The sequence below is a fragment of the Ciconia boyciana genome, chromosome 13, assembly GCF_034638445.1.
Source record: "Ciconia boyciana chromosome 13, ASM3463844v1, whole genome shotgun sequence".
Lineage (NCBI taxonomy): Eukaryota > Metazoa > Chordata > Aves > Ciconiiformes > Ciconiidae > Ciconia > Ciconia boyciana.
Genome location: NC_132946.1, coordinates 18407539 through 18421976, shown reverse-complemented (window position 1 = coordinate 18421976; position 14438 = coordinate 18407539). Strand labels below are relative to the sequence as shown.

General features: G+C 43.3%; 1 protein-coding gene across 1 annotated transcript in view; it reads right to left on the bottom strand.

The window, feature by feature from the left end:
* The window catches only part of SEC14L5 (SEC14 like lipid binding 5), a 47669-nt gene that overhangs the window by 5547 nt on the left and 27684 nt on the right, over positions 1 to 14438 (bottom strand). The window contains exons 8-16 of the mRNA XM_072878054.1: positions 10353 to 10542; positions 9921 to 10009; positions 9316 to 9386; positions 8502 to 8673; positions 7707 to 7841; positions 7153 to 7290; positions 6113 to 6358; positions 5530 to 5708; positions 4158 to 4391 (exon numbers count right to left, since the gene is read on the bottom strand). Of these exons, the coding sequence (XP_072734155.1) occupies positions 4286 to 4391; positions 5530 to 5708; positions 6113 to 6358; positions 7153 to 7290; positions 7707 to 7841; positions 8502 to 8673; positions 9316 to 9386; positions 9921 to 10009; positions 10353 to 10542 (1326 nt within the window). The 3' untranslated portion in view covers positions 4158 to 4285. The remainder of the gene's footprint in view (positions 1 to 4157; positions 4392 to 5529; positions 5709 to 6112; positions 6359 to 7152; positions 7291 to 7706; positions 7842 to 8501; positions 8674 to 9315; positions 9387 to 9920; positions 10010 to 10352; positions 10543 to 14438) is intronic.

Here is a 14438-nt window from a genome sequence, read left to right as displayed (position 1 = left end):
TATGAGAGAATTCTTAGCGAGGGGAAGACAAGAAACCCAAAATAAATCATAACAACATTGCCTAGCAGAAAGCGAGACCTGTTCCCGTACCATTGATGTTGTCCAGCGGTACAGGACGCCAGCATAAAGCGACATAATCAGCTATGCGAACTATTGATAGAGGAGGCTAAAAGGAAAGACTGGACAGCATTTCAGGAGCCGCTGGTACAAGATGAACAGAATGAGTTATATAAGCCGGATTTGGTATTTGTGAAGGAAGGCCGAGCTGTAGTTGTGGATATTACAGTAAGGTACGAAAGCAAATTAACATCATTGGCTGATGCAGCGGCGACGAAGGTTAGAAAATATCAACACTTAAAAGGTCAAATTCAAAAACTGACAAACGCTAGCAACATCAAATTTATGGGATTTCTGCTAGAGACATGTGGAAAATGGTATTCAAGCAACTACAAGTTGTTAACCGAACTTGGACTCTCCTCTTCCCAACAAGATAAAGCCGCCCGGCATCTATCGAACCAAGCATTATTTTCTTCAGTTGACCTTGTACATAGTGTTTGCTAGTAAAAAAAGAACTATTGTAAGACCTGAAGGAATGAATGAATTGTAATTGTATTATTTTACGATTTGTTAATAAACTGATTTTTCTTACTTTATCTAAGGCAGGAGCCTAACCCCCCCAGGAGGTGCCATCAGAGCTGCAGGTGCCATTAAAGCTGCCAAGGGCTACAAAAGCTTGTAATAGGGTGGTAATAGTATGTAGGGAAGTTTGGGACTGGGGGTCATGATGTGTCATCTGCCCTGCCTAAAGATAGTATTTACCGGTTTTTACCTAGGTGGACAGGCCACCTTTACTTAACCCAGAACAGGAACATGTATAATTTTATATATGTTCAATAAATAGTCATCTTTCCGAGACCCTGCAACTGGTGAAGACAAGAATTTGTCAACTGGACCAAGTTGGAAATGCCACGGCCCTGGGAAGCCAACTTTGTGAGCAATAAGATCAGTCACAACTGGCTGGAATTTTAGAGGCATTCCCCATAGAAAGCTCATCATGGCATTACAACTGAGAGCTGATGTCTACCCTACGAGAGAATTTTTAACGAGGGGAAGACAAGAAACCCAAATCAAATTGTGCTGACATTGTCAGGTGAAAAACGAGACCTGTTCCCATATCATTGGATATTGTCCATCGGTACAGGACACCAGGATAAAGAGACACAGTCAGTTACGCGAACTATTGACAGAGGAGGCCAAAGAGACTGGATGGTATTCCAGGAGCTGCTGGTGACAGAATAACAAAATAAGCTATATAAGCCAGATTTGGTATTTGTGAAGGAAGACCGAGCTGTAGTTGTAGACATTACAGTGAGGTATGAAAGCAAATTAACATCATTGGCTGATGCAGCAGCAGAGAAGGTAGAAAAATATCAACACTTAAAAGGTCAAATTCCAGAACTGACTAACGCTAGTACTATCAAATTTATGGTATTTCTGCTAGGGCCACATGGAAAATGGTATTCAGGCAATTACGAGTTGTTAACAGAACTGGGACTCTCCTCTCCCCGACAAGATAAAGCTGCCCAGCATCTATCGAACTGGGTGTTATTTTCTTTGATAAATATTATACGTATGTTTGTTAGTCAGAAAAGGACTATTGTAAGATCTTAAGGAATTACTGAATTGTAACTGTATTATTTAAAGGCCTGTTAATAAATTGATCTTTCCTATCTAAGGCAGGAGCCTGACCCCTCCCCAGGAGGTGCCATTAAAGTTGCCAAGGGCCATAAAAGCTTGTATTAGGGTGGTGATAGTATGTAGGGATGTTTGGGGCTCGAGATAATGATGCGTCATCTGCCCTCCTAAAGACATAAATTACCTTTTTTTTACCTAGGTGGACAGGCCACCTTTACTTAACCCGGAAAAGGAATATGAATAATTTTATATATGTTTGATAAATAGCATCAGAATTAATTATGGGTAAAGGATTTTACATTAGGGATACACACATGCACTTTTAATTCCAGAACTCTTGATTTTCCAGAGGAAAGGTAGTACTTTTCCCTCTCTATCAGACTCCAGTTATGCTGAAATGCCAGAGACGGAAGTGTCATTCATCTGTGAGAAATGGCAAAGTCCACAGAACAACTGGGGAACTCTCTGAAACCAGAACTTTCCCAGAGGCCTGCATAACTAAGTTACCTGTTCTGCTCTCACAGTGAGAGATGCAAAGTGGAAGAGTAATTTCCTTGACTCCAATCCCCTAAAAAACCCAAGCAACTTACATAAACACATCAAGTTCTTCATCTCCCATTGTTCCAAATATTGGGCCTCTTTTCTCCTTTGTCAATACCTGGTGCTTCACAACCAGTAATTAGAAAAGCAGGGATAGAAGGAACTAGTCTACACGTATGTTGTTCTTAGCTGCACAGATTCCATCAACCTTAATAAAAACTTGGCGAGAGGGAAAGAAACCCCAAGTCTTTACTGAGAAACATGGCCATGGATACAGGAATTGCTGTGCTGGAGGAAGAGCCCACACTTCCACCACCAGCTGTGCTTGCCGCCCGCCCCAAGCCCAGAACTGTTTGTGCTGCTCCCCAGCTGGGGAACTGGCAACTCATTCGTTGTACACCACATTCACCATGTTCTGTGACATGAGCCACGCGGCTGGCGTAACCTGAACAATCGCAGGGGCGGTACCCTCACGATCCTTCTGCAGGCAGCAGCTCTGTGCAGAGGTAACCTCCAGCTGGTGGAGAGGAGTCTTCACACAGCACAGCTGGATCTGAAAGCAGACATCTGTCCACATCACAAGTCCTGCACGTCTGCTAGCTGCAAATACTGCCTAAGGGCAATCAAGTACTTGATGCCTATTCTCGCTTTGTTGCCACCTAGGCAAGAACACGTATAAAACTTCGCTACCCAGCCTGATCAATGGATCACTAGCACCTTTGCTACACATCTACTGTCTGGAATAATCAGTGGAGATCATGGACAAACAGTATTTTTGGTGTGTCACAACGATGCACTATCTTCTTACAACTCCTGAACTCAATCCTTGCTTCTTAATCCTAAGAAACGTTCCTCTACAATCCAAAAGGCATTGGAGGCCAGCCTTACCTTGCAGGAAAAGATGACACACAGCCCTTATCCCAAGTGCTATGTACGATACAGCCCTTTACGCAAGGACATCCAGCAATCACAAAGATTAGAACTGAAGTAGAAAGTTTTCTTGGGATCAGTTATTCCTGTCTACAACAAAGTTCATCCCATTAAAAAAGGTGACTGGATTTAATAAATAGTCATTTTTGAAATAAGTTAAAAATTAATTTAAAATAAGCTAGTATTTGAATAAATAAGTTTCAGTAAGTGCTTAAATACATACATGCTTTTTTTTTTTTTAAAAGTTTTCTCTTCAAGTTAGCTCATGTTTTAAAGAAGCAAGTTCTATAATACTGCCATAAAATTTTGTGCCTTCAGGAAATAAAATATTGCTTTTCTTAGCCCTTTATAATTTGATTCAGTTCCCATCCACTTTGATGAGATGGGTCAGATCTACTCATTATTGCTTGTAAACCTGAGGAAAAATAGTCTATCTTTAAGAAAGATGCTGCTTACTGGAAGCAGGTTCTCTGCCTGAACTTTCTAGAAAACCATTTTGATTTTTGTGTCTCAGTGGGTTAAAAAAATCCAACACATTTCCTAATAGCATCCTGTCAGATCGGAAGAGGTTTTAGGTTTGACCTGGAACAGATTTCTGAAACACCCTGTCTGTATTAAGGTATTTACAGTTTGCTTCAAGTCCCTGCACCTGAAATGCCTGCTTTACTTTCTGATGTGTAATTGGTACCCCTGGGCACCCAGAAAACTAGATTAGTTTTGCTACACATGAATAATCTAGTCCTACAGATCAAACAGATAAGGCAACATCAGTCTCTACCACACGTAGGAAAAGGACTGATTGGAAAGAGCCCTTTAAAGTTGAGCAATACACAGATTCATGCAAACTGACATTCATCCAAAACCACAATTTGTGAAAAAGACTACTGAGAAGTAGGCATCTGATATAAAATTTCTAAATCTGCCATTTGAATTCTAAGGTTTTATGTTTAAAATAGCTCCCAGAAGCCTCTCTGTGCCCAAATGGCTGCTACCTGTGGTCACACGAACGACTGCCTCCAGGCTCAGCCCCTGTAGGCTCTTTGGTTTGGTGCACAGAGCAGCTCTGGGGGGGCCAGGAAGCCCTGAGCGATTTTTCCTTGCCGCTGTAGCTTTGGCCCTGCTATCTAGAAAGATGGGAGCTGCTCTGGGACTGGCTGGAAGATGTCGTGGCTCCACTCAGCTGGGAAAAGCCGCTGTTGCAAGATTCCAGGCTTGACATGGATCCCCTGGGATGGGACAAAACATGTATGTTAGGAAGGCAGCTATTAATGGATAACTCTATACATTTGACAGGAGATCAACTTACACTCTATAACGCTTGCAAAAGTATTTTATTTTTTTGTCCCATCATTTTCAAGTTTGTCTCCAAGAATCTCAGGGTTCCTTTGTGTCATGATGAAAACTTAAATTGTCATAGACATCTTTTTTCTTAGCTACAGATATTATACCTTGTCTCTTGCAGTTATTCTGGGAGTGGGACACAGCTGGAGCCTCTGTGGTGATGGAAAACTGAGCCAAAAGGAAAACTAAAGAGCACTCCAAATGCAGCACAGCTCAGTGAATGCAGTTGCCAATGCTAGCCCAAGAGCTCCAGCCTGCTAAGCACGTGAGTCCCAGCTTCAGCATGGTCTTCAGCTCCTTCTGTCAAAGCAGACTGGGTTCGCTGTAGCTGTGACTGCCTACTGTTCCTGACACATTTTATGCGGGTAGAGCAACAAGGAACAGGTTTGAATGATCGGAGTGAGGAATTTGCTGCTGCTCTGACTCAACAGGATCTGGCCAGGTCACACTCTCAAGGTTGCCACCTGCCCATCTGCAAGTCTGGTCTACCTAACACTTCCTCCAACCCCTAGTGAAAGGTCAAGTACTTGCAAAGAATTCAAATTACTGGGTGATTTGCAAAGTACTTTTTGCATTAAAGGAGGCTAGACAAATCCTGCTGAGGTTGATGTCTTCACCTATTCAGAAAGCACTCTCCAAGTCACGACTGACATCCTTCTCAAGTGCCAATTGAAATATGTATGAAATAGCCCAGCTGATACTTGTTAAGTTACTCCAAAAGTAGCTTCTCAAAATGTTCCCAACTAAGATAAAAAACCTCCCCCTCTTCAGGTAGCTGTAAGCAAGAACTGAAGAACAAATTCCACTGGTGGACATACAGCCAAGGGGTCCCTTATTACCCACAGCACTAAAGGAAATTCTTTGCACAAAATGCCACCAAATTTTTGTCCATCTAACTTATCACCAATGAAACACACACCCTGTGGAGGTCATTGGTATCTGGATGTTTAACTCGCGCTCAGTCCTCTCATTTGACTTCTCTATTGCAAGTCGTATAGTAAATCCCCCCAGTGAACCTCCTACCTGAAGTCCTTGGATGCAAGCACCTCATAGTAGTATATAAGCTTGCACTTGTGACTGGAAACTTGCAGAGAGGCAAGAACATCATCCACCCGAGGGAGGCTAGTGCCAGAACAGGGCAGAGGGCCATGCATTTTCCACTGGAGAATGTAAAAGCCAGGCCAGCGAGTCACGTGAGATCCCTGGAAGAGAGAGAGAGCCATCAAGTGACTACCAGGCGTCTTAAGAAATAGATGAATGACTTGGCAAAGTCAAAAGAAACTATTGAGCTCACTCCTTTGGGGACCATTCATAATTCACTTGTTTTACATGCCTGAGCCACATGCCCCTGTAATGCTATTAAAAAAAATGGTTATTTTCAATTAACTTATCATGGATTATGGCATCTCTTTCCAATGGCTCAGTCTAAATTAGGACTGCAATAGCAGCCACTTGCACAGGCAACCCAGAGAACGATGACCACAGCAACTATTTGCAAGCAATTCCTGATTTCCCATGCCATCAATTCCTTCCCCTCCCCACCACCCGACCATTTGGGAGTTTGCTAGGACTGTAAGATCCGTGCCAGGACCCAAACACATCTGACCTGGATGCTCTCTCCTTCCCGGCAAACCAGGGGAGATTCCATACGGCTGTAATCCACCCCAAGGACCCACGTCTTATCAATTAGCTGCATATTGTCCCCAGCAGCAGAGGTACTTGGTAACGTGGCTTCTTTGTGACTTGTTTCAGGAGCTCGTTTGGAGTGAAAGAGGCTGAACACCACATCTCCCTTCAGGATGTCAAAGTCCCAGGTGATGACAGATTCCCCTTCCAAAATCTCCACAACTATCTAAGAAGGGAACAGAACAAGCGCATTGTAAAGAGTCAGGTCTTCAGATGGCAGCCAGCATCTTCCTCCCCACTCTGCAAACATGCTTTTCCCTCTAATCCTTCAGTTAAGCTATTGGTCTTGATTCCTAAGGAGGATATAGACTGATTTCCATCGCCACTCTTCTGCCCCAGTAGATCTGCTCAAGCATTTTTACCCCATCTCTCCCCTGTATCAGAGTTGCTTGTAAATCATTTGCTAGTTCTAGGAAAACCTCAGTGGAACTGAGGTTCTACTGAAGGCATGTGAGGGGCTATGAACTCCAAAAGGCACTGCTGCTTTTTCAGGAGTCTAAGCAGGCCAAACCAGAGTTATTCACCATCAGTGAAGCTGGCAGACTCTTTTGACATGCAAGTGCTCCTTTTTTAGACATTCTCTTTTCTGATGACCCCCCATCAGGATGTTCCCAGTACATACCTTCTTATATCACCACCATTACTGCCCTAGCTATGCCACTGAAAATGGAAGCTGTAATATCAGAAGGGAAACTGAGGGAGCTTTATTTCCCCCAAGAAGGAGGTCCTGAAGATCAGCCTGCCCATAGTAGAGGCAAGAGACACTGTTTCTCAAACTGAAGTTCTTCTTTCCACACTTCTAGCTAGCGTTAGCCTTCCCAAGAAAGGCACACTGCTGCTGAACCATCTTGCGCTCACACTTTGGGAGCCCTTTGTTGTTCTAGTCAGCCTTAACAAAAGGAACACAACACTGATACCAGTTCAGCGCCTCCTTCAGCCTTATGAAGTTCTGGGTTGTACCTCATGTGGAGCTCCTTTGAGGACACTCGCAGAATGATAGATAGTTTCTGTCCATAACCGGATGTGATCTGAGTTCTCTGGCTCTTCTTCTGTTTGATAAAGTGACTTGGGAACAAGTCCACCTTCTGGGACAGTACACTGGAAGAGTCAGACAAACAAATTAAGTGTTCATACTCATCTAGTGGTAAAGTATCAAGTCATCTGTACCACGAACACTTGCCTGCTTGTTCTGTACCATGAACACAGAGGACGACACCCTCAGCTGGCATAAGATTTCACAGTGGGACTAAGTTTACTTGAACTACGATGATTTATCTAAGCTCCACTTAGAGAGCTGACCTCTAACCCCCTTCTCCACAGCAGCATCGCCACTTCAGGGTGAAGTCTCCTGTGTACAAATTAACTGCACCGTGCTCAGAGCAGTGGTATCCCAGCCAGAACAGAGGTTTAACCATCTTTCAGAAGGGAGTGGAAGGCCATGGTGTTGAAGAGGAGGGAATCGAGGAAGCTTGCACATTGCAGATTCCACCTGCACAACAGGAAGGAAAACTCACCATGCAGTCTCCTCCCAGGAAGTCTGGGATCACGTCTTTGTCCACGTAGTCTACCAGCCCTCCTGGACCCTGGTAGTTATTCCCACTGTAAATGAGGAACTTCTGCCTTGTGTTCTCATTGATAAAGGGACTGACCTGAAATAAAAAGTGGACAGAAGACATCACTGTCGCTGAGAGAAAAGTTAGAGACAATGTTTATACCATCTTGCATGGATGCTTTAAGCTCTAGACTGGAAGGCCGCATCAGCAGGAATGCAGACCAGCAGTAGTACAGAGCTTTGCAACTCTGAAGCACTTCCCCAAACAAAGGGGCAACAAAAGGAACGTGTACTATATCATCATCTCACAACATTTTCTACTTCATGTAAAATGAATTTGCAGTCACCACACCACATATAAACCTCAAGAAATTTAACAAGCATGTTCTTACAGGCACCATATTTATTACTCTTCTCTTCAGTGTCCTCCAGCATGAGATTAAAAAATATTTGTCTTTTCCCATCAATATGAAAACCCACCAAGTTTGGGCTACTACTGCTGCATGAGGATTTGCAGTTTAGGTCCAACACTCTGTCCTGCCCTGGTGAACAACAGCCACTAGAATCAAATGAGCTACAGGCATGCTATCGCTTGCTCCGTAGCAATGCTGTGGCCTCTTCAGGAATTCAGCCACAAGTTACCTGGAAGCTTTTCCCTCCCTGACTTTTCAAATAAGCAGAACTTACACTGACTGGATGATTTAGCTATTTGTACATGCACAAGTGCTTATGATCCTGCAGTCCAGATTTCACCCACCAGAGTCCAGAGCACAGGAAAAACCCTGGGTGCTCGCACTATCAATAGTCTGCCCAGAGTTTCAGGGTAGTTGTCCTCTACAACCTCAATTATGCGAAGCAGGGCCTTAACTCCAGGCCGCCAGAGATGCCGCATATTTAGCCCTTCCAAGTCCACCAGACATGTCCAGGATCTAAAATAAACACGCGGAAAAAGGCCTGTCAGAACTTCATTGCACAGTGGCTGCTCAGTTTACAATCCACAAAATATTTCAGTAATACCATAGCCTGTACAGGATCTAGTGAAGCCAACAAGGGAGACCAGCAGTTCCAATAAAAAGTAGATCTCCACTCAGGCAGCAGACAGCCTGAATCCAGTTGAGCTTTCAGGTAAAACAGACACCCAGCCCCGAAGGCAAGAACATAGGCTGTCAGTGTGGAAGAGGGTGAAGGTATGCAGGCCTATTGCTAAAAATCATTCAAAAATGCATTTTAAATGAAAGTGGAATCTGGCAGACAGTTTCTTGTATTAAAAAAAGAGAACTTCAAGGATCTGGATTAAAATCACCGAGATAGCAAGATAAAATTCAGCTGCAATGAGACATAAAAAGATGTAAGGAAAGACTAATACTCGCTTTCATATGAAGCTGTAGAATTTATCTGCATTTAAGTCCACTATATATGGAACCCCAAGCCCAGGAACAGCCCGTAACAGACACACACTTGCTGTCTGCAGTTTAACCCTAAGGACATAATCTAAAACCTTCACAGAAGCATTCTTCTCACCATGTCAGTTCAAACTCTGTAAGGATACAAGAAAAACTAACTATACTAACGTGATGGGGCGGCCAAAGATGTTGGTATTTTCCTCACATCTCTTTTGTCCTTCCTCGTTAATTGACAGAACCTGAAATCAAAGACAGTACAGACTAGGATTAGCCTGAGTATGACTGAGAAACCAGGATAGCCCAGAGATTTTATTTCAAAAAAATACAGAATCCAGAATTATACCAGTTTGGGAACTTGCAGTGTGCAAAACAGAGACTAAGAGTCTGTATAAAAAAAAAGGCCCCTCTACTGAAAAGTTGTGCTGACCATACAAGGTACAGATACCGAAAATCTAAGATGAAACATGAGTCTCAAGATCAAATGTTATTAGCTGAGCTGTATGAAAGGGCCATGGAAAGCTTACAGCTAAACTGCAAATTATCAGAAAACATCCTTCTGGCCCATTCATACCATTACAAAAGCTTCACTTCTGTCTCTGCAGGAAGACAGAGAAGCTGTGCCATGCCAAAGTCCCTAAGCCAACTTTGAGTTGCCAGCCACGAAACATAGGAATTATTTGTGTTGGGCAGGTAGATTCCTGCTGCACTATAACAAGACTTCTAAACACCCTAAGGGACCAGTTCCTCAGGTGCGAAATGAAAGTACAACTTACATGTCGCAGCAGTGATTCCTCTCCCAGAGCTTTCACCAAGCCTTTTGTGTCCATCTGGCCAAGACGAAGGATGTAGAGTGGTCGTCCATCTTCAAAACAAACGTAAGTGTTTAAAGAGGAAAGTACTCTAGTCTCCCAGGCTATCACTCTAGTACCTTTTATAAAAGCCACATTAAATATTTGAAAAGGATAAAAATCAAATCCAAAGGCAACCTTATCAAAGAGATGCTGCTTTGCACTAGCTCTAGTCTGCCTGATCTGTCCAGAGAAAATAACAAAGTTACAGCAAAACAGAGTGCCTATTTACAGGTGTTGAAGTGCTTTGTTAATGTTTAAAGTGTCAATACAACTTTCTCCAAAAATCCCAGGTTACTTATGAGGTCCTATAATGCAAACCGTGTTGTAGTATCAATGTAAGGGGCAGCTTCTAACCTTTGTCTTGATAATGCCACCCTCCAGTGTAGTATTCATCTAAGAGGGCTGGGGGCCTCCATGACTGTAGGATGTAATCCACCTGATACTGCTTTCGCCAAGACAGTGACTGACAGAGCATTTCTCGAGCTTTGTCAATGTTGAAGTCACGAGCCCGCAGAAATCGAAGGATATGTTCGTCTTTGGGGATCTGAGAGAAAAGAAAAGTCCGAGGATCAGGACTGGTACGTTACCTGTACCACTGTTCCATAAAGCCTGCAGAGCATGCACCAGTTTTTAATCTCTTGCAACTAAGATAACAAACATTAAACCTCCCTTCCTTCTCCCTCCCTCCTTAACTAATCCAGCTGAATGCAGCAGATGGTGCTAGGAGCACAAAAGAAGTGACCAATTCATGCCCCTTTCAGAGATATGGGCTTGATATTTACCCAAGCATTGCACATGCACAGCCTGTGAGAAGCCTTTCACTGATCCAATTGCCTGAAGCCCCAGCAAACTCTGGGCTGGCTGAAGTTTCCCTCAGCTAGCTATCCACGAGGACAAACAAAATACTGAATGAAAGTAATAGAGCTGTAAGCTTACCTCCCCGTAGGGCAAATTAGCAAAGGATGGAAAGCATCCATAGGTAACACATTAACCAAGTTAGGCACGCACTGTCTGGAGGGGGGATCACGACTGTACAGTCTTTGAATGACTACCCACTAGCACCGATTTCAGCTCTTGTGCAGGCCCTTCTGCTTTGCTGTTGACCCTGCTTCCCTCGTGTTGTTTGAACGGGAAAGCTTTTGAGCTCTTCCACAGGCTTCCCTGCCCCATCACATCATAAAAGCTCTTGCCAAAAACAAAGGAATCGACCAAAACTATAATATACCCTCTCTCTAGACTCATCCCAACGCTATCTATCAGTAATTCTAGCACCACAGGCACAAAAGCCTTCCCAAACCAAGTCTGTAGAACGGCTTATTCCAACCTCCTTCCAAGTCTCCTGTGTTCCCTTTAGCTGAAAATCAAAGAAAAATTGCTGGTAATACTAGACAGCAGGAGTCAACAATAACCCTGATAGATTCCATAGAAATGCCAAATTTGACTAAAAGTCTGTCAATTGCCCAAACAACTGGATTACAGCTACATATGCTGTTGATTTCTCAGTCCCTTCACCCCAACTCCCCCAAAGTGTTCGACCGCATTCGCTACATCAAGTTTCCATTAAAAATTCAAGTTCTGTCGAGCAGGGATGGTCTCCTCCAGAGTATCTGTACTGTGCTTAGAACAATGCAAGCAATCTGAGCCCTGCTGCAAGAGAAAAAAGCACACGTTTAGGACTCAAAGCTCTTTTGTTTGTTCACTGACATGCTCACAAAAACAGAAAGCAGGGAAGAAAGCAAAGCCGCCAGCAGTGTCAGGCTGGGAGCAAGCTCAGTTTCCCAAGCTGGTATGAAGCTGCAAGAGATATTAAGAATTGATTCTACATAAAGAATAGAGTTCAGGCAGCTTAAAGCCAAGCCTAGAAGTACCTGAGGAGGAGATGGGAGATTAATGCTGTTCAGCATATTCTAACACTTTGCAAATACTGCATTTGTATGTCATAGAAAGGAAAAGGGCAGCCTTCCCAAATAGTATCTCAGCTGTATTTAGAAGAATGCCACCAAAATTTTCTGCATCATGGCAAGATTAAAGACAGCAGAATTTTCATCGGATGAAAATCTGCTTTTCTGCTGCTCAGAGGAAGCTGTTGTTCACAAGACAACAGACGAAACCCACAAATGTCTACAACAGCCCCTGGATCTCCTGTAAGTTGCAGGAGAGGGAATGGCTGTTAGAAGGTTTTGCTACTTTTAATGTTTTAAGCCTACACTGTACATAGCTACAGGTAAGAGGCAAGAAGTTCAGCGCTTCTGTTTGGACCAAAGGCAGGGAGCTCTAAGGGGACTTACTCCACTCTTGAGTGGAATCAGTCTCTTCATTATCTTTGTCCAACCAAAGCAGTAACTGTCATATGCAAGAAAACGAAGTTTTCATTTCAGCCCATTTTTCTATTTATTTGTGAAACTACACGTACTGTTCTACATGGTGCAAAGCCATTGATTACTAGGTTTAAGTACCTGCAATTTTAACATGATTTGAAGGTTTTTTTAAAGCAATGATAAATCTGATTAGAAAGAGTAATGTCTGTTTTGGAAGGAAGAGGGAATGGATAGTGAAATAGGATGAAGAGGAGAAAAATAAGAAGGGACGGTTTCCAAGAAACAGGAGATCTACAAGTATTTTTTGACAGAGGAATAAGGACATCCCTGCTCTGAATTAAAAGAAGAGATTGTCACAGCAAGGTAACAGCCTCTCCAGAGAAAACTCCAAGTCATGTAGGACAAGTTTCTGATTTTGTATTATTCTGACAGGCAATCAAGAGAAGCAAACAGGTGAGTAGTATGGCAGTTTAGGATGAAGTTTCAATAGCCAGCACCATCCTTCCTACTTGTTCAAGACCACGTAGGGAACAGAGCTCACAAAGCCTACACAAAGGGTCCAAGGCAGCTCCCAGATGCCACTAGGAGCACTCAGCAATCAGCTCTACCTTGCCAAGGTACCTAGACACAGCAAGCAGCTGTCAGGCAGCACAAGGGCTTGCACACACTCAGAGCTCCAAGCACCCAAGAGGCAGTTGTTTCACTCTCATGTGCTGTCTCTTTCACCTTCTCCAGCTTCCATTCCCCAGCCTCTGACTAGGAGCAGGGGGGAAACCAACCCACAGAACAAGACAGGCAAACGTTTAGAATGTGCTTCTTCCACCTGAAACGGAGACCCTGGCAGATCACACATGGATAAAGTCTCACTGTCTTACTCTCATCTAGGGCTTGTTTTCAGCTGGATACCCAATAGCTGAGATATCTTCTACCACACAGAAGTCCACACCGTTTTACCAGACAGATCACTGTAGACCTGAAAAGCTTCGTGTCCTATATTTCAGAGCATAACTATACCTGGGAATTCATTCCTGCCTCCTTTGTTCTGTGTCTGCTTGTTGTCATGTCCCTTTATCTGACAGGAGGTTGAATCAGGGGAGAGATGGATCACAAGTTACATTTAATAGAGCAAGTTTTCTTAGTTAATCTGTTATTATTAGCAGGTAACCATTCACACATACTCACAGTTACCTGGTTAGCTGGGAGGCCATCCCCAGCTGTTTACTTAGAGGCAGAGCATCACAGGGACACGACAGCAGCTTGCAGGTAGGTGTTCAGACAGTCCTTCAAGGGGTCCTCTGTTCCATTGGGTGTATATAAATTCCTGTAGTTTCTACCTGCATCTAGCAGCCACCGCACTTGGACATGGTCCAGGTTATACAACGTGTTGATGCTACCATATACCAGTGGCCTTGGACAGATTTGGCAGATGTTTGTGTTCTGAATTTATCAGCTCTTGCAGGTTCAACAGCGTTGTTAGTCTCTAGAGCTTATCAGCTGCTGGGAGACTTTCACACACTACCTCAACACATACCGTTCTTCTCTTCAGCCTGTGGTTTTCTGGTAACTGTTTTCCCATCCACATTCATAGGTACCAACAAAACCCACGTGCACACTCACACAGAAGGGGACTTCTTCATGAGTTCAGTAACAACAGAACTATAGCACTAAATATTTGTTACATTTTATTTCTACATGGGTGATACACATTAGTTTTTCCAAGAAAAAACAGGGGTTTAAAAATAATGTTTAAACTCCTTATACTCAGATGAGACATGCTCTCTCTCAGCTCTGGAAAGATACAGCAAGGCATGCAGAAAGTACTGGCAAAGCTCCTTGCAAACAGTAGCCTTTTTTTTTCCAAAAGAAAAAAGTTAAAAGAAAAAAAAAATTAAAATCTTCCAAAGCCCATGAATGCGGAGTACCTCCTAACCCATTCTGTGTGACTGACTGAGTGGCTAGCTTCTAAGCCAGGAAGCTATTACTGTTGAAACCTTATGTAGCTGTATTCTGTTTTCAAGGAAGATCACTTGCTCCAACCATCTTTCTCCTGTTTTCCCCTCTTCCTAAGCACTCTATCTACCCTGCCCACCCAGTTATCCTGTTGCTATCCTTGGTCCTTCCT